This window comes from Alternaria hordeiaustralica (genome assembly GCF_023758085.1).
Source record: "Alternaria hordeiaustralica strain BMP 2776 chromosome Unknown scaffold_10, whole genome shotgun sequence".
NCBI lineage: Eukaryota > Fungi > Ascomycota > Dothideomycetes > Pleosporales > Pleosporaceae > Alternaria > Alternaria hordeiaustralica.
This window is the reverse complement of record NW_026056782.1, coordinates 696,114-716,269: the sequence shown is the minus strand read 5'-3', so window position 1 is coordinate 716,269 and position 20,156 is coordinate 696,114. Positions and strand designations below refer to the sequence as shown.

The 20,156-nt window shown below is 40.5% G+C and overlaps 5 protein-coding genes across 5 annotated transcripts; all 5 read right to left on the bottom strand.

Annotated features, from left to right (window-relative positions):
• Window positions 1-115: 115 nt before the first annotated feature.
• On the bottom strand, window positions 116-760 carry J4E84_005830 (uncharacterized protein; the record flags this gene model as incomplete). Its single annotated transcript, XM_049388422.1, has 1 exon — window positions 116-760. The coding sequence occupies one exon, from the start codon at window positions 758-760 to the stop codon at window positions 116-118; it is 645 nt and encodes a 214-aa protein (XP_049243967.1).
• A 485-nt stretch (window positions 761-1,245) lies between these two features.
• J4E84_005829 (uncharacterized protein) lies at window positions 1,246-2,010 on the bottom strand (the record flags this gene model as incomplete). Its single annotated transcript, XM_049388421.1, has 1 exon — window positions 1,246-2,010. The coding sequence occupies one exon, from the start codon at window positions 2,008-2,010 to the stop codon at window positions 1,246-1,248; it is 765 nt and encodes a 254-aa protein (XP_049243966.1).
• Window positions 2,011-2,343: 333 nt separating this feature from the next.
• Window positions 2,344-3,003, bottom strand: J4E84_005828 (uncharacterized protein; the record flags this gene model as incomplete). Its single annotated transcript, XM_049388420.1, has 1 exon — window positions 2,344-3,003. The coding sequence occupies one exon, from the start codon at window positions 3,001-3,003 to the stop codon at window positions 2,344-2,346; it is 660 nt and encodes a 219-aa protein (XP_049243965.1).
• Window positions 3,004-5,091: 2,088 nt separating this feature from the next.
• On the bottom strand, window positions 5,092-5,638 carry J4E84_005827 (uncharacterized protein; the record flags this gene model as incomplete). The annotated part of the gene is made up of 2 exons (XM_049388419.1): window positions 5,092-5,552; window positions 5,623-5,638. The coding sequence occupies 2 exons, from the start codon at window positions 5,636-5,638 to the stop codon at window positions 5,092-5,094; spliced, it is 477 nt and encodes a 158-aa protein (XP_049243964.1).
• A 1,502-nt stretch (window positions 5,639-7,140) lies between these two features.
• On the bottom strand, window positions 7,141-7,728 carry J4E84_005826 (uncharacterized protein; the record flags this gene model as incomplete). Its single annotated transcript, XM_049388418.1, has 1 exon — window positions 7,141-7,728. The coding sequence occupies one exon, from the start codon at window positions 7,726-7,728 to the stop codon at window positions 7,141-7,143; it is 588 nt and encodes a 195-aa protein (XP_049243963.1).
• Window positions 7,729-20,156: the final 12,428 nt, after the last annotated feature.

The window sequence follows — 20,156 nt, the reverse complement described above, 5'->3', positions numbered from 1 at the left end:
AGAACATGACTGGGTATCATTCAACGCGCGCATCCACCTCGTCTCCACCCATCTTCTCCATCTCCAAGCATATCCACCAAGATCAACCAACCCATATCCCACCCAAAATACTCTCTCAAAAGAACTTAACACCCTCACCCTCACCCCCCGACCCAAAAACCTGCGCCCTCCCCCTCTTAACACAGACCCCCAAACTCCTCTGTAACAACTCCAAATCCATACCAAAAAACTCCTCCCGCCGACTCGCATCCCCCTCCACAATCTCATACAACGTTAGCACCGTACCCTTCTGCCCCGTCCTCTCAACCCACTCCTCCAACGCCGCAGCCCACTCCTCCGGCCTGCGCCAATATATCCACGCCTTACCGCCCTCGCTCTCTTCCCCCGCCTTCGCCTTCTTCGAGGAACTCGTGTTGATGAACTCGGCGCGGTTGCCGCCTTCGGGGGAGGCCATGTAGGTTATAATGGCTTTTGCGTCGCGCAGGGAGAGGCTGCGGCGCAGCGTGGTGTTTGTGAAGAGCGGGGTGGGCAGCGCGTCGATGAGGGAGAGGGTGAAGATGCGGTTGTGGCGGCAGTAGGATTGGATGAGCGTGGACCAGGAGGCTAGTTGGGAGGAGCGCGTGCTGGCGACGGGTTGGAGGGTGAAGAAGGGGGGGAAGGAGTAGTGTGGTGGGAAGACGAAGTTGGGGGACGTGAGCGTTGGTGCTGTTGAGGGTGTGGGCGTGGGTGTTGAGGCGGGGGCGGGGGATATTGCTGCCATATTTCTTGATGTTTTGGTAGAGGAATTGAAAGAGAATGTGGGAGAAGTGAGTCTGTGGAACGGTTGCGCGTGTAGAGGGTTGATCGTTTGGTGCGCGCGTCGCTGGAGGTCTGCGGGGACTTTGCGACGTCATTGGTTGCTTGGCTTGGGCACCTTTCATCTGCATGATGGGCACAACTACTCACAGCAGAACCCAATGCACGGCTACTTTGAACCTGCCTTCTGAACGTTCGATCTTCATTCCGCCATTCAGGTACAATTGGTGGATACATCGATCGCGTCTTGTCGAAGAGAAGTATGGTTCACAGACGAGTGTGCATCACGTTGCTTATTTCGACTCGCCATGCTAACCTACTGACTGATATTATTCTATTCTAGACAACTCTGATGTCACCTACAGAGGTGATCGCTCTTACGAAAGCCGTCCCCAGCCACAATCAGATCAGGAGCTCATCAAGAACGAGCATTTTGGTATCGCATTCCTCTCATAGAGCATTACCGAAACAGTCGTTGCAGATGAGGAAAACTTCCCCAGAAAACTTCCGTATGTCTGCCTCGGTGTGCTGCAGCTGATCACGGAAAGCTTTCACAAATTGACCTACAGTAACGCCATGGTCGTCTTCCGCAAAGATCTTGTACGTACGGCCCGTGTTATGGTAACCCCTATATGCGAACACGACGTCGATGCGTTGAAGACCTGGCGTACACAGAAGCTGGTCTATCCAATCACTATCCTTGGGTAAAGGATCGTTCTTGCTGACTTCCAACAACTCTTGCAGATGTTGGAAAGATTCGAATTCGAACCAAGGTCGTGGTTTACCAGTGTCCCGTAGCTTTACTGGGTCGAATAAGCGTTCGTCGACGTGGTGCATGCACTGCTCCATGTTGTCAATAATGTCGTGGAAGGCGTTATCGCGAGTGAATTCGAAGATAGGTTCGGGGTTCGTGGACGCTTCGTTGAAGTCGACTTCCAGGACTATCACGGTCCGCGGGAAAGAGTTGGGGAGGCCTTTCAGCTCGATACTCGTTCTCAGAGTCACGGTGATTGTGGCAATGTCACTGTCATCATCGTCGCTGTCGGTACTCTCATCATCCATGTTGTCGTCCTTCTCTTCGTTCTCGTTGTCATTGTTGTCGTCATCTAAATCAGCTTCATCCCGCGGCATTTTGGGAGGGCCGTCTGGGACCCCGCTACCATTCAGTATGCCTGAATCGGGTTTATCGGTGCTGTCCTTTGTATTCCCCTGCATGTTGTTTGGTATCCCCGGTGGTGCGATAACCCGTGAAAATAGATTGAGATTGATGATAGGAGGGATAGCGACACTGGGGTGGTAGACTTTATACTGCGCCGGCGGTCACATTCATCGGGTGGCATGTGTGTCCCGAGATAAGTCCACATGACCATCAAAGTATATTGCCAAATATTCTCATCGTCTGAATTAGTTCCAGTGTCACGAACTCAGATGGATCAAGACAGTTTCGCAGACCAGTTGGGATAGTGAAGCAACGGTACCAAAGGTCTCTTCATTTTCCCAAACTCATTCTATCTTCTTACCTCCCGCATTATGCTACCTTGTTATCACTCAATCCTCATGATTCTTCTCCCAGCATTCACCGCAGTAGACCAACATTTCCTCAGGAAATCCACATATGTCCTCCTCAATATGTGTCAGCTGTTTGCGGAAAGCCCTCACAAACTGACCCATTGTAACCCCGCATCCACCCTCTCCGTAAAGCTTATACTTGCGACGCCCACGGGTGTAATACGTATAGTCGAAGATGACGTTAATGCGCGGCTGAGCTGGCACACACAGCAACATGTCTTTCCATGAGCCATCGTTTTTGCTGCGCGAATGTTTTCGCATCCGTTCCAATACGTCATCGATAGAATCGAATGAATCGAAGCCGAAGTTCTTATGTGGCACTCCACCGGTTGCCTGAAACACGTTATCGACGAGAGGCAGACGCTCATCCAGATTCAGAAGAATTGGATGGAAGTTCGTGCCAGAGGGAAAGTTGGATAGTTGGTTACAATCATCAGGGGCGAAACCACAACCGTAGTCTGTGTTGAAATCGACTTCGAACCTGATCATGGCTTCTGGGAAAGAGCCGGGAACGCAGAGCAGGTCGGCAGCTGCACGTAGATTGACTGTGACGGTAGGCACATTTTCCTCCGTCTTGTCGTTCGCTTTCTCTCCACTTCCACTCTCATCTTTAGGCGGCACTACCCGATCCTTAAACATCTTATCGCGGAGCGTTGGATCAGTGCTCTGAATGTTATCACGCCACTCTGTGCACACTCTGAGGGAACGAAGAACTGTACACGCAGTTAGTAATGAGTATCTAGACCGAGCACCCACGATGTATTTGATAGAGCAGACTCGCGGAGTGAACCTACGATCAGGCAGATTTAGAAAGCCGAAGATGTTCTGCCATATCTCGTTTGGAAGATGATGATTGGCGCCATCTGTCGGCATGTCAGGTTGCTTGTGTGACATGCTCAGACTGTTGTTGCTGGTCAGATCATGTGTATTTTCCTTCATTTTATATGGCATCTGGGGCAACGCAATCTCTCGGGAAAGACCAGTAGGGTTGAGAGTTGAGAGGATTGGAATACGAAGGCCGGAAATTATACGGCGTATAAAGTCACGTTGATCGAGCGATAGAATATTTGGTGAAACAATTCCGCGTGATCACCAGGTTATTCTGCTGATGGACCTTAATTGCTCTTTCTCCATGTGGTCGAAGTCAGATGCTCGAAGAGATATCTGAAAGACCATCAAGATTGTGAAACAACGAATTATCGCTTTGACTGACTACGTCGAACTTCTGGACTTTTGACTAACCGCATATGTGATTGTTCATTTCTAAGGTTATGGAGCAGTCACTCAGCCCGCTCACTCAGCCCCTACCATACTTTGCGTAAATGTCCTTCCTTCGTAATCTCGGTTTCCATAATTTTGGTGTGCCGAAAAGTCACAAGGGTACCATCTCCATCCTCACCATCCCCCAACCAGTCGAAGATCTCAATGATTCTTCTGTTTCGCAGCGTGACCTTATGTATCATGAGATTCTCGGCTACCTCTTTCAACAGGCTCCTCAGTGAGTCAACCAGGCGCTTAAATCGAATCCCGCGATTGTCAGCAAGCGTGCGTGTTAGGATAGCACAACAACTACTCAGATAGATGTCGACTTTTAGTTCCAACTTTTGCACTGGCGGAATGCATACGAGCATATCGGTCCACAAGCCTTCGTCGACGCTGCCCTCAAGAGATGCCGCCATCTGGCGTAATTGCTCCACAGATGAGAAAGCCAAAGCATAAGGGCAACCTCTACGGCGAATGCTTGGAGTCGGCTTCGGTCTAAGCCGCTCCAGATAAACGAGCTTGTTCCACCTGGTATCCTCGTCGAACCAAGGATTGATTTGAAGCCTCGGGACCTTGGTGGTGATCAGCGGGAGTGTGGGTGTCATGTGGAAGCTGTCTCCACGATCTTTTGAAAAGAAGTTATGGGCTTGGATTTGCAGTTCATCTTTCCATAGTGGAACATTGGTTGTCAGGAAAAGTATCTCCCGCAACTTCGAATTATCCCCTGGTATGCACGCAGCCCACTTCCTATACACGCGTGTGCATCGCATCAGCTCATTGAAGTTGAGGTATTCGAAGATCAGCCACAGTAGCTCGGTAGGTAGACGCTCTCTTGCGGGGTTGGTTATGCTTCGTGCAGTGGCGTCAGCCGCAGCGCGCGCGTGCTTGGTCTTCTGCTTCTTTCTCCGGGGTGCCATCGCAGGTGGTTGGTGAGTGTTGGTAAGGTCTTCGTCTGCAGACTGAGAGGCTCCTTTTAAGGAGTTGACACAGCAATCATCAAACTTTCCTCCTTCTTCTCCAAAAGTCTAGACTGTACGCTTCCGCTATGAGAAGGATTCAGAGTCGTCCTGTGCTTGCGGTTGGCTTCTGGAACAAAAGTCAATTGTTTCCCAAGAGCAAATGCCGAAATAGCATCGTGTCGACGCTGAGACAGCGATGCATTGGCGCTAATACTTTGACACTTTGAACAAGAAGGCCTAGAATACTGTCATGGATACCATTATTCGTGAAGCTCAAACATGTACAAGTTGTAGTCCAAAACACTCCGACATTGTGTACAAAGCCGGTGAATCCCAAAGCCAGTCCCAGACTTTTCGAGATCCTGAGCGCCGTAAGAATATGTGCAAAAACCAGTCGTGCGCCCAGTCATGCAGGTTGACCCGAAAACCGCAGCTATTGTATCGACAAATATCCAACTCCCACCTCTTCATACACACACACCCACCCATTGTCTCCACTCCACCTTCACCGCCACCCCTTCCTCTTCTGCTGCTGCTGCGCACTAGCCTTCATCCTAATCTGATCCTCCTTCTGCTGCTGAAACCCCTTAACCTCCTGACTATACACCTCATACTGACCCAGCCAGTACTCGCCCAAGCCCTGCACATCCTCGACAAAGCCCTCAGGCCCTCTGTTATACACCCAGAAGCCCACAACGAGTATCCCGCCCCAGAACACCAGTCGCAACGCTAGATTCACCCAGAAGATGACGGCCCGGTACATCATGTCCAGTATCTTGAGCGAGATGAAGAATATGGCGAGCAGCGCGAGGATGGAGGCGACATCGGGTTGGGTGATGAGTTTGTTGAGGAGGGGGGAGAGGTGTGTGGATAGCGTGCGCGAGATGCCGAAGAAGGTTGTGAGGAGGTGGAGGAGTGGGTTTGCGAAGGACGGTGGGAGGAGGCGCGGGAGGAGAGCTGCGTAGTCTGGTATCTGGTGTTAGCAACCCGTGTCGCAATAGCGTGATAGGACGATAGGCGCATCAACGAAGCGTACCTTGTATAAACTCCATATTGGGCGATTCGCGATTGGACGTGTAGATGTCGTGTGCCAGACGCGAAAGAACGCGTTTGTGGGGTGCGGATTAACGAGATTCGCGCTTGCGACTGATCTGCGCGCGGGTAGTGGCTGGTGGATGAGATGGGGCGACGCGAATTATGGGCTTGAGAAACGAGCACGCGATGGGGGTTATTGTTGTGTGGCTGATAATTTGCTTGTTTGCCCACACGGTTTGCGGTGACAGCTGTCCACGTTGAGTTCGTTGACCCACTAAAACGCTTTCACGCACGCCGTGCAGCTCAACACACCTTATCCTGGCTGCACGTCATCCGCTCGGTTCGCTTAGCTTAGTCATCCATCCAGTGCAGCAGCAAGCCGTAGAAGAAGAAAGTGAACAGGTGCAAGTACACACTGGGGTCTGCAACAACACGAAATCCAATAATCCCCGTTCCTCAGGGTAATGTAGACCTTCAAGTTACTTGCTTCTTATCATAGTATCCGTGCAGGCATCTAGCTTGTCGCTTAGATGAGTTGCATCTCCCTTACCAGAACCCACCCATGATGTGCGCAAAAGCAACTGACACCGAAGATCCCTTACTCCACCACCCTGCGTCTCGCATTTCAGCCCCCAAGAGTCCAGTATCACGACCTTCACCATCTCGCGGGGTTCACCCAGCGAGATAATGCGGTGAACCTTTCGAGCGCGGGAAGCGCGATCGCGCATGAATCGCGTGCCGCAGCGCTTTTCGATAGTCGAAGTGGAGTGGAGTGGAGATGGCGGCCGAGCAGAGTTTCAGATGGCGTAGTTCAGCATTCTGGGGTCTTGGAACTGGCGGTGAAGACCACGTTTTTCCTTCCTTTGGCACAGGCACAGATGAGGCGTTTGCACGGCTAAGGGGTCGGCGTCGGCAGTCGTGGGTGGGAACGGTCGGGGCCGAGTTGCCGCTTGGGCTGATGTCGTGATGCGTGGTGCGTGATGTCTTGCAGGCCAGGGCGTATTGCGCAATGGGAGGGAGATCACTGCAGCAAAGAGTGAAGGATCATGTGCTAATGGGTTTGTTCATTGATATGGGTACAGAGGACTAGCCTCTCGCAGTGCTACAACTGCAGACCCGACTACGTGGTTGGCTATACTACTGAATTGCATTCTCGTGCGATCTTCGGCACGGAGTGGCTCATCCTCCAACAAAAAGAAACAAAGAGGCTCGAGGCCTGTGTAGTGACTCAAAGGTCTGGTATCATAGATGCAAAGCGCCGCCGAACTCCAAATGACAAAATCATGTCCAATCGTAAAGTATGTATGCGAAGCGAAGGTCGTGAGGTGAAGTGTGGACTGGTATCGCGACAGCCCCGATGCTTGTACAGCAGCAAGCGGTGCGTTGTGACGCAAGAAGCTGTCAGGTGTGTTCCAGTCGCTTCAAGTGCTTTCGGCAGGCTGCAGGTGTTACAGAGATCACTGCCAGCCGTAATGTTCGAGTTGCGAAGATGGCTGGAATGTTGAAGTGACACTGGCGTTCATATCCAGCGTCCAGCGCCCTTTTGTTGAGTGCCATACTCTGATTCGAAGTTGAAGCGGAAAGCAGAAGTTTCTGATGGTGATGGGTAATGTATTAGAGGCTGGGATCGATGTGAAGATGTGGAGCCACGGTTGAATTCACCGCTTGGAGAATTCGGAGAATAGGGTGTTGGGGGTCGGTCGGCAATAGACGAAGCGACACTGGACTTCCTCCGTACGCGCTCGGGCTTTCGTATTGAGCTGGAGGGTGACTTTAGTGAAGCCATGTCGGTTAATGATGGTGTCCTTGGAGGGAACTCGTATGTGCTAAGCTCTTTCTCGAACATGGAAGTGACTCTGGGTGATACATGTTCGCGTAAGACAGCTGGTCGGATGCCGTACTTCTCCGGTCGTTGGGTGTATTGGCTGGGCCGTCTCCACGATTCAAATTCGGCATCGTCTAATGGTGTGACAGCTCGCAGAGAAAAGCCTCGCATCCTTCTTTGAGATCGTTTCCAGCAGAAGAGAAGGGCAACGGCAACCGCCGTCAGAACGAGGATGCCTACGACGGCACCAAGGATGATCCAGACTTTCGTTTCTTGCTCCATGGTTGTAACGAGGGTGTGTATGTGAGTGTGAGAGTTGAATGGGACTGCTTTCGTTTAATGGTAAAACTTTGTCGCGATCGTCTTTGTTGAAGGCGTGATGGTGTATTGGAAGGAAGATCCAAAAAGAAGATATGAAGGAGTGATGTCGATCAGGTCACGACCATGCTGGCTGTGGCTGCGGTTGATGCGGCTACACCTGAGAGGTGGCGGTCGACGAAACGATGGTAGGTACCTAGAGCCCACTTCTGTCTGATATGAACCTTGGAGGGCGATGCGGATAAAGTAGTGCGGGAAGGCGGAGGGGCTCGAGAGCGGAGACCTGGGTCATGCGTCTACCCTCGCTCCACAACCGCAGTAGGCAATGACGGTATGCTATTAGCGCCACGAAACGAGGCAGCACAAAGAACGGTCCTTCGGTAAAAGCCAACGACGGCGCACCGAGAGAGAGGAGCGTTGCGGGTTATAGACACCGGACTAGCTTGGCTTGAGGCGAGATGCAGGTACAATAACGTACCTGATGGTGGGTTGCGAAGTTTGTTAGTACGGCAGACTCAAGCAAATATCGGTGAGCAGTGCACTAAGAGCAATCCATGATGGGCTAATTTCGACAACCTTGGAACGACACCCCGCCGTTGAAGATGGCGCAAGTCCCAGGATAGGCAATTCCACCGTGCCTGCTGCAGGGGCCTGACACTCCCGTCCAGTATATGCCATCCCAAAGCCGTGAAGCGGGCAACGTGGCGTCGTCGAGGTCAGCACGATGTTGGTCTTTGACAGCACATCATGACCTCAGAACGAATCCAGGGGCAGAAGTCGCATCAGCCTCAGCAACCTGACACCGAGGGCGTGATAGCAGATGCGACAGCACACCCGTTCGTCGTTGCCGTGCAGCTCTACCCCGGAAAAAACTTTTTTTTCTTCTTGATTCTCCTTGCATCGCTAGAGGGCGGAGTACGAATGAGACAAGCAAACGCTCAGTACGCCTGAAGGGGCGTGTGTCGGTCGGAAACTTCGCTTGAGCAGGGCGCTGACACGACGTCGATCTATCAAGCCACCCTAACGGCTTTGGGTATCGCTCCCATTCCAGGCACTGGCCAATCCCGTGTCGGGCTTTAGGTGCGTCCCGCGATAGCTTCCCCTCAAGGTTCTTTATCTTAGCCCTTGACGGAGCGCATCCAGATCCTGCTGGTGTGCGTTCCGCTCCCAAGCCCATTGCAGCTGCAGCTTGTCACCAGCCTCGACTCGCTTCTGCCGAAATCAAGTTTCCAAGTTTCGACGCCGAGATCTGGAGCGCGAGCGATACAGACAACTACTGGTCGATATAACGAATGGGTTATAGACTAGAAGCCGAGCGTTCCTGACTATCGCAATACCTGGCACCGAGGGCCTGCCGTGCAGCAAACCGGGCCACATAGCGCAAACTGCGCCGACAGTGTCCCCTGCACGAACGGTTGCTTGGTCGCCAGCGTGCCAGGTCATTCATTGCTGATAATCTCCGATGCTTCATCGCGGGGCCAATTTGTCGACCGCCAATAGCGCTTGAGAGCCCTCACCGGACCTTCTTGAAACACAGCAAATCTGGTCGACTCTGGTTGAGCAACAAGTCCAACGCTCCCACGCAGATTTGCTACAGTGACATGAGAACCGTCGACTTGGGCTTGCAGTTTGCTACGCTACCTCCATGCGACTAATCATAGTGTACTGGTAATGCATCATCTGGACTCATCACGGCCACCAAAGCGACATGTCTAGGCAGCTAGCGGCACACGTCGAGAAGTCTCCGAAGCATATTTTGCGTTTCACAGGAGTTCCCACCGCCCTCGATGCTCGCAATGTCACCTAGAAGCCACGGGGTAGCGCTGAAGTACCGTTCTGTCAAGAAACGCTTCAGACGTATGATGGTAATGGCTTCGAAATAATGCAGTACACAAATAGCATGTTCTGAGTTTCTCCTACTCAATCCCTCACAAGGACCATCCAAGCTGGAAAGAGGGCCCGCTCCTGATTCCGCGGCCATCATGATCTTCGCGCCCGTCTCGCAACCGAAATGAGACTTGCAGGCTGTGCCAAGACCAGAAAGGCTCCCCAACGTGCATCCACTCTGTCGCTCATATCGCCATTATCGTTATATCCGCGATCAAGGGAACATTCTGCTCTGTTAAGGGTTGCGACGAGAATACCAGCAAGGCTGGATGTCTAGACCTTCTCATTCAGCACCCCTTGGGTCAAGGGTACCTAGCAGAGATCCGACTTTGCGAACGCGCCTTTGCCGCCAGGCCGAGCAACACGGCTGGTACCTGTAGCTGGAACATAGCGCCAGCGCGACTTCGTTCTACCGGCTAAACTGCGCAACTTGCACGTGGACTATTATCGTCGAACAAGCGTGGGACGCCCAAGCCACGAACCCGATAGTGGTAGTGCCCCAGATCGAGCGCACATAGCGGCGGCAACTCTCGTCAGCAGCCGGTGCGAGGAATACGGCAAGAGTTATGGAGATACCCATGATGGCTGCATCAGCGTGTGTGATGCGTAGTGCGTTGCAGATATTGAATTGCTTTTTCTGATATCTCCTGATCTACTAGATTGTGGAGAGAGAATGCTTGTGGCTGTCTTGTTGTCATTGGTGCGACCAAAGTAGAAGGTGTTAAGACCGCAGCTTGCATCGAACATCTCTTGCTGCCACCAATCAGGGCTCGGATGCGGCATGTCCTCAGCTAAGCTCAGCCGCAACTTCAACACCAGCATCGTGAGCTCCTGAATCTCGTCGCCCGAGGCTTGCCAATGCCACAGTCTTTCGATGTTACGTAGGATAGTGCCTATTAGTTAAGAATACATCTTAGCAAACCTCGTCTCTAGCTACTTAGCTATAACCTATACTTAAAAAGACTTAATTCTCTCTACTACCTTTTATCTTAAACTACTCTAGTACAAACTACTATAACACTACTATAAGCTAAGACTAACTTAAAATATTAATAACTAATAGCAAACTTATATTCTATAACTACCTAGTATAAGTAAGCCTTATATTACATTTCTAAGATCTCTCTAACGTTAAACAAAGAAAAGTCTACCCCCTTTATAGTACCTAGAATCTTACTAGTAACGCATCTAAATATAAGCTTAAAGAACCTATACGCCTCTTTACTTACTAAGAGGCTAAAGTCTGCTACGCTAGAGCTATATTACGCCTTAGCTAAATCTAATTTATACCTAGTAACTACTACCTTCTACTTAACGCCTAGGCTAAGGTAGACTAGTAGAGAATAATCTTAGAACGCCTTCTATTTGCGCAGCATAAGAAGCTACATAACTAGAGCATAAAATTATAGCAAGAGGTATAGCCTACTACCTAAAGTAATAGCTTATAGATTAACTATATATAGTTAGCAGGATATTAATGTAATTGTTCTAAGCTAAGGGCTCTACAAATCTTTTTGCTAGGAGTGAGAAAGCAACGGCGCACACCCTACGCTGTTCTGGGTCTCGGCACCGAAGTCCACCCGTCATGACCTCACCCAAGAACCGAGTCATTGAGATGAAGATGAACGCTTTGCCTCTCGAACAAGAAGAAGGCCCGGCACCACACCAGGCTCATCACACACCGCACTCTCCATTCGAACAAGATTTTCAAGATCAGAATTCTCCTAGACTACGCATCGGCTCTCAGAGCATCTGAACTACCACTTCCTACCCTCAAGGTTCTTGACTATACTTGTGGCTCTTCTACCGGGCTTCCCAGGATCGTGTAGGTGGAGCGTGGGGCATCGTGTGGGTACCAGCCAACACCGACACCATATAACGGACTTATTATTGCCCATGGAATTTCTCGACCACCGACGAATACGCTACACGGCGAAAAATTTCCCATGCCCTGCTTGCCAAAAGTCATGATCCGGATTTGTCGGCATTCAATGTATTAGCAGCGGGTGATGTCGGAAGCTACGTCTTCGGATCATGGTCAGCTGGACTGCCCATGTGTCGTTCGCATGTCGTGAACGGTGACGCTTGCGCAGGTGTTCCTTCAGTCGGCTTGACGCTACCGCTCACTGCAAGCCAGCTTTGAAATCAAACATGAGTCGCTGGGACTCCGTTCCGGATGACAGGCTTGTGTGCGTCGGATGACAGCTGCGCATCCACATGCGCCCTTCCTACCCGACCACTACGACTCGTACCGTCTGCACGCGATTTATGTGTGACAGGTACATATTGAATGTCAATGTTAGACATCCCGCGTCGCTTGCGCAACATGTGTTCGTGGGGGCGGCTGTGCACACATCCGTAGATTGATTACTATAGTAAGCGCTCAATGATGCTTATAATAATCAGAGATAGATTGATGCTCACTTGGCTTGCTGCAAGTGCAAGGAAGAGGCAAAGTCGCGGACTGCTGATCGAGTGTTGAGGATCTGCATGCAAGGCTTCCTGGCTGTTGGTGTTGGATGCGACACTAAGAGATCTGAACAAGATCGCATTCAATCGCTTAAAGCTTAACCTTTTTATAGTTTATAGGGATTACATAACCTACTACCTATTAGTTAAAGCTAAATTTTACTAACGCTTACTAGTAAAAATATAGCTATAAGTCTATACTTAAAAAGACTTAATTACTACTACTTTTATTCTATTTTACACTACTTTAAACACACTACTATATACTATAAGCTACTATATTATTAATTTTTCTTATTTCTATTTAAGATAATACTAGTAATTTTAGTAATAGAAAATTACTAGTAAAAATCTTCTTTTACTCTAGAAAAAAGCTAACTCTCTAGAGTAAAATTTATACTACCTACTACTACTATAAAGAGTCTAACACTACTTTTTATAATATAAAACTAGCCTATAGCTATATTATAAAGCGTAGCTATATTTATATCTTTATAAAGTATTATAGTTCTAGCTAGTTTCTATTTTATTATATTATTATATAACTAGCCTAGCCTAATTAGACTAGGCTATCTACTAGCTTTCTATATATAAAGGTTTTATACTTTTATATTTTATATAATAGCTTATATTTTATTAAATCTAATTATTACTATTTATATCTCTTATATTATATAAGCTTCTTTTTAAGATAAGCTCTATCTACTTATACGCGAATTATATATTAGTTATAAAGTAATACTAATATATATTAGCGCGTAATACTAAGTTACTATAGCTCTCTATATTACTAGCGCGTAATATAAAGTTACTATAGCTCTCTATATTCTATATCTCTACACTAATAAGTAGTAATATAGTCTAATTAAACTCTAGCTCTACTAGTGCTCTAGTAATAGTAGCGCTAGCTAACGCTAACGCTAACGCTAATATTAATACTTAAGTAATAGGTACTTAGATTAACTCTAAAGGCTTTAATAATAAGCTAAGTAACTTTAAGAATAATAATAATCTTAATAATAATAAAAAGGCTAATCTTTACTAAAAGTAAGCTAATACCTTTATAGAATATTAGTAATAGCGCTACGTCTAGTTTGCTAGTAGTAATAGTAATAGTAGTAGTAGTAAAGGTAGTAGTAGTAGTAATAATAGTAATAATAATACTAATTATATTAGTTATTAATATAAGTCTTACTACTAGTCTCTTAAGGCTACTACTAAGCTAGCTAAGTCTACTATCTTAGATATAGACTATAATAATAAGACTAATATTATCTATATCTATCTCTTCTAGGTCTATAAGAATAATAAATAAGAGATTATCTCTAATATACGTAATATAAAGTAGTTTATTAACATAGTTAAAGAGTATAGTAAGTATATCTTTACTTACTTTCTTACTATTATAACTAATTACTATAAGTAATATAATAAAGTTAAATAACTTACTAATAAGGCGCGTTTATAGAAGTAGAAAGTTAACTCTTATATTAAGTAGGTCTACTAATAGACTTAGGCTACTACTAATATTACTATTAAGAACTTAACTAAGAAGTATAATTAGATAATTATAACTAAGAACTTATACGCTACGCACTTAGCTATTATTAATAATAAGATTAAGGCGTTCTATAACTCTAATATCTACTTTTATACTTATATTAGTAAGCTAGTTAATAAAAAGAACTAACTCTAGTAGCGTCTAGGTATTCTAACTAATAGTAGTAGCGTTGTAGCTAGTAGTAGCGTTACTAGTAGATATACCTATAGTAGTAGTCTTTCTAATAAGCCTACTACTTCTCTAACTAATCTATTTATTAGTTAAAATAATAACTCTTTAGCTATTCTACCTAGTAGTCTATATAGCTTTACTATCTATTATAGTAGTCTACTACTTACGCTACTATAGTAGATAGCTTATCTACCTATACTATACTTTTATATCTCTAATAACTTTATATCTACTAGCGTAAAGCTTAAGAATATTAAAATATTCTATAGTAATAATACTAACTACACTAAGTATAAGTACTAGCGCTACGCTACTAAGAACTTTCTCTTAAAGTCTAATATTTACACTACTATCTAAAACTAAATAGACTATATTATTAATTACTTATATAGCTCTATAGTCTAGTAAGTTAAGTACTACGCTAATATAGTTTTATATAACTAGTTTATTAGTATAAATAAAATCTTTACTACTCTAAACTATATCTATAATATCTCTAATATATATACTAATACTATAGCTACTTTCTATAATAAAAGCTCTAATAGTCTTATATAGAAGAATAGTAAGAGCTTTAATATCTAGATTAGCTATTTTATATTAGTTCTTACGCTTATAAATATACCTAATAGTAAGCTTATCTAGTATACTATCTAGCTTATAAAGTATAGTTATAACGCTACCTTCTAGTATTATATTAGTAATACCTAGAATAGCTTTATTTATAACTACTATACCTAGTAGTAGTTTCTTTAACTTACTACTTCTAATACTAGCTCTAGTAGTAATAATAGTAGTTAAGGTAGCTATAGAGGTAGTAGTACTACGTCTTTAAGTAGTAGTAAGACTACTATATTAGATACTTATAATAACTATAGTTACACTAAAGCTTAGCTTACTATCTTATTAAAGTAAGGCTAGTACTTTAAGTATAGTAGTACTACTAATAATAGTAGTAAGCGCTATTATACTAGTAATAATAATATCTCTACTACCTATAAGAATAGTTCTATTATTACTATCTCTAAAATTCTAGTACTAACGTTAACTTTTACTAATACTACTTTATAGGTAACTATTAAAAATATTCTTAGTTTAGAAAACTAGATATCTCTAGTAATAGTTACTACTAGAGACATATAAAAAAGAAGAATAATTATAATATACTTAGTTTAAGTTCTCTACTATAATACTCTATATCTACTTACTCTAATACACTTTTTAAAGTCTTTACTAGACTACTTTTCTCTAAACTACTAACTCTACTAATACTTTACTCTCTAGAGTAGAAGGTAAATATACTTTAAGTCTATATATAATATTTAGAAGACTAGATATATAAAAATAATAGTAGTATAGCTAGTAGAAGTGTAATACTTAGTTTAAATATAATTATAAAGAGTAGATAGCTAGTATAAGAATAGTAATTTATATTTAAGTATAGAGCTATGTTATCTACTAGTACTACTATTAATATAGAAGAATTAATAGACTCTAGCGCTACTAGTAACTATATATCTATATTATTTATGTAATAATATAAACTATAAATATTTACTCTTAAGTAACTACTATAGCTCTATTTTAGTAATAGTAGTGTTATTAAGTAGACTATTACATAAGACGTTCTAGTCTTTATTACTTATACTAACTATAAAGCTAAGAAGCTCTTTTACTAAGTTAATATAACTAGCTATAACTTTATCTTTAGCTTATCTTAGCTAGAGAAGTATAACCTCTATATTAACTAACGTAATAGAACTATACACTTTACTAGTAAGTACTATTATACTAATTACCTAGTTTATAGTACTAATATTTTAGTTTATAGTGCGTATTATAAGCGTAAGCTTACTAATAAGAAGACTAACTCTACGTACGCGCTTATAGACATTTACTATATTACTAGTATAGTAGCTACTACTATAGCTACTTACTTAGATTATAATATTATTTAGATATACTTTTAGAACTTTAAGCGCCTAGAGTATAATAAGAATAATAACTATAACTACGTCTATTAGATATTTGCTTTAATATTCTTTATTAAGCTTAGCGCTCTTATCTAAGAAAATATTAAAAAGTTCTATAATAAGCTTAATATACCTACTAAGTTCTATAAGAATATTATACGTAAGTTATCTAGTTAGCTTTATAATATAGCTTATTAGTTTAATCTAGATCTATCTATAACTAGCCTTTCTAAGTAGAAAGGCTCTATTAACTACGCTATTAATATTATCTCTAGCTTTAAGTATTTCTCTATTTAGATATATAGCCTAGATAAAGATAAGAGTATAGTAGTTAAGGCCTATATCTATAATATAAACTCTAGAGGTAAGATTTAAGAGAGTAAGTCTAAATATATCTTACTAGTACTTATTATCTAGAAGCTAGGTAGTAGTCTCTATATTTATATTAACTATTACGCTCTTAATATAGTTACTATTAAGAACTATAATACTCTACTAATAATTAAAGAAACTTTTACTAGGTTATTTAAAGTTATATACTTTATAGTAGTTAATATTATTACTATATTTAATAAGATTTATATTAAAAAGAGTAATAAGTATAAGACTAACTTTCTTACTTATTATAGCCTATTTAAGTACTTAGTAATACTCTTTAGCCTCTATAATATACTTAGAACTTTTTAGTCTTATATTAATAAAGTTCTTTAGAAGTATTTTAATAACTTCTACTTTACTTACTTAAATAACGTTTTAGTATATAGCTCTATACTAGAGACTTATAAGACCTACGTCTACACTATTATTAATAAACTTAGTAAAGCTAGCTTATATCTAGATATTAATAAGAGTAAGTTTATAGTTATAAAGGTTAAGTATCTAGAACTTATCTTAACTACTAATAGGCTTAAGATAGATTCTTTAAAAGTTAAGATAGTTCTAGACTAAGCTCTACTAATAACTCTAAAGAAGCTATAAGTTTTCTTAGAATTTACTAACTTCTATTAATACTTTATTATAGAGTTCTTATATATTATAAAACTTCTTATAAACTTAACTTATAAAAAGACTAATAGTAATATCTATACTAACTTCTCTATTATTTAAGAGTCTTCTACGCATAAGACTTTTAAGAAATTAAAATACACTTTTACTATAGCGCCTATTCTTTTCTATTTTAATCTAGACTTAGAAACCTAAGTAGAGATAAATATCTCTAACACTATTATAGCTACTATTCTATTATAGGTTTAGCCTAATAGTATTCTTAAACTTATAGCCTTTATCTCTACTAAGATATTACTAGCTAAGTATAACTATACTATCTATAATAAGAAGCTTATAGCTATTATTAAGGTATTTAAAGAATAGTAGCTTAAGCTAGCTAGCACTACTAACTCTATTAAAGTAATCTCTAATTATACTATATTATAAACCTTTATAGTAAATAAGAAACTTAACTAGTAATAAGTCTACTAGATAGAGTTTCTTAGTAAGTTTAACTTTAAGATTACTTATAGGTCTAGTTACCTTAGCTTAAAGCCTAACGCGCTTACTTAGTATTCTAGTAATATATTTATAAACTTAAATAATCTCTATATTCTATACTAGATCTAGATAGTTCTAAGTTCTTACTACGTTAACTCTACTCTTTACAAAAACGTCTTATAGATATACTATTTAGATAGCGCTATATACGTAGCTTACCTAGCTAGAATACTATTTAATAACTATACTAAATTAGCGCCTACACTAGTAGCTATAATTTATCTTATAAGCAAGAAGTTTAATAGTAATAGTAACTTAGTAGATAAAGCGCTTAATCTATTACTTAACTTAGGCGTTAAACTAGAGAGAAAGTTAATAGAGAACTCTTTACTAGACGTTCTAGCTCTATAGATATAGATATTTATAGAGAATACTCTAGATAAACTTATAACTACTATTTATACTATATATAACTAGAATAGTATAATAAAGAATATTATTAAGGCTAAGGCTAATAGCACTTATTACCTTCTTTATAGTCTAGTAACTAAGATAAAACTTAAGATAGAGCTTAAGAACTACGTAGTGCGTAATAGTTTTATATACTTTTATAACTAACTAGTTATTTTATTTAATAATAACTTATATAACTATATTATTAGCCTCTATTATAATAGCTTTTCTATAAAATATAGTAGTAAGAGGCCTATATATTACTTTATTAGCTAGTACTACTACTAGCCTCTAATAACTAATACTATTACTTATTATACTTATAACTATAAAATATATTAATAAGTAAAGCTTTATAAGAATTAGAAGTAAAGACTATTATATCTCTTACCTATTCTAAAATAGTTCTAAATAGATATTTCTATTAATTTTATTACTTTTCTTTCTTATTATAAGCGCTTTAGCTATACTTATAAGTACGTTATAGTTATTATTAATTACCTTAGTAAGTAGTAGCGCTTTATTACTCTAAAGAATCTAGAGATCTAGACTATAGTTTAAGCCTTTCTTAAATATATTTAGAAAGAGAAAAGTTTCTCTTTTACTATTATCTCTAATTATAGTATATAGTTTATCTTCTACTTCTAGAAGAAGCTTTACGCTAGAATAGATATTACCTCTAAGCTTTCTACTACGTACTACCTAGAGACTAATAGTTAGACTAAAGTTACTAATATAGAACTAAAGTACTATTTTTACACATATATTAATTATATATAAGATAACTAGGTTAATTAGTTACTTATTACCTAGCTTACTATTAATAACTATAAGAACACTTCTACTAGCGTTACTCTAGCTCTTACTATAAAGAGCTATCTTCTATATATAAGTATAGAGCCTAACACTTCTATTACTACTACTTATATAAGAGCTAAGAAGCTTCTTTATAAAGAAGTCTAAGGCACTATTAACTATATAATAAATATTATCTAATTTATATAAAAGAACTTTTATTAGACCTAGAATAAGATAGAGTATTATACTAATATTAACTAGTAGACTACTTTAGAATACTACGTTAGTAATTATATCTATATTAACGTCTAAAATATCTCTACTATATATCTAAACTATAGGCTCTCTACTAAGAATCTTAGTTTTTACTATATTAAAGTAGTTAGTAATTAGTATATAGTTATCTTAGAGCTGCCTAATTACTATAAATAGGTATACTTAGTCTTCTACTTATAGCTATTATACTTAAATATAGACTAGCGCGTTACTAATAATAAAAGTAACTTTACTACTAAGAAGTCTAATAGTCTCTATAACTATTATATTAATACTATTATTAATTATTATATTAACTAACGCTATAAGAACTTTATTACTAGTAAGAAAAGTACTTAGTAGTATAAGGTTAAGTACACTAACTTACTAGATTAGAATACGTAGCTTTTATAGTAGAATTATACTAACTTTTAGAGTACTAAAGAGGCTATCTAAGAGTTTTATAATATTTACTTTAATAAACTAGCTCTATATAAGCTATATAGAGATCTTACTCTATACTTTAATACTATTTTTATATATATCTTTAATAGCTACACTAATAATATTTTTAATAGAGGTATAGTAGATAGCTCTAATACTTAGTAAGCTAATCTAATATTAAGAAAAGCCTATTATAGCTCTAGTCTAAAAAGTAAGTTTTATAGTTACTTAGTTATTTTAAAGTAGCTAGATAAAGTAAGACGTAACTTTAGTATTAATTAACTATAGATAGCTTTCTCTTCTAATGTTATAGACTCTTCTATTACCTATACTACTTTTCTTAACCTTAACTCTAACTCTAACTCTAACTCTAACTCTAACTCTAACTCTAACTTTAACTCTAACTCTAACTCTAACTCTAACTCTAACTCTAACTCTAACTCTAACTCTAGCTCTAGGCTTAGTTCTAACTCTAATATTACTATAACTATAGTAATCTCTTAGTATCTATTTAGAGAATATAATACTCTATAAAATAATAGAGGTATTACTATAATAGCGCGCCTAGTATATAAGAGAATAATAGCGTCTCTATAAAGAAGCGCGTATTAGATAGTTATAATAGTTACTAGTATAACTATTTTAGAAAAGAAAGATAATATTATAGTTTTAGCTAGTTTCTATTCTATTATATTATTACGTAACTAGCCTAGCCTAATTAGGCTAGGCTACCTACTAGCTTTTTATATATAAAGGTCTTATACTTTTATATTTTATATAATAGCTTATATTTTATTAAATCTAATTATTACTATTTACATTTCTTATATAGAGTATACTTACTATAAAGCTAGATAACTACGCTAGCACTTATATACTTAAAAGACTCTTTT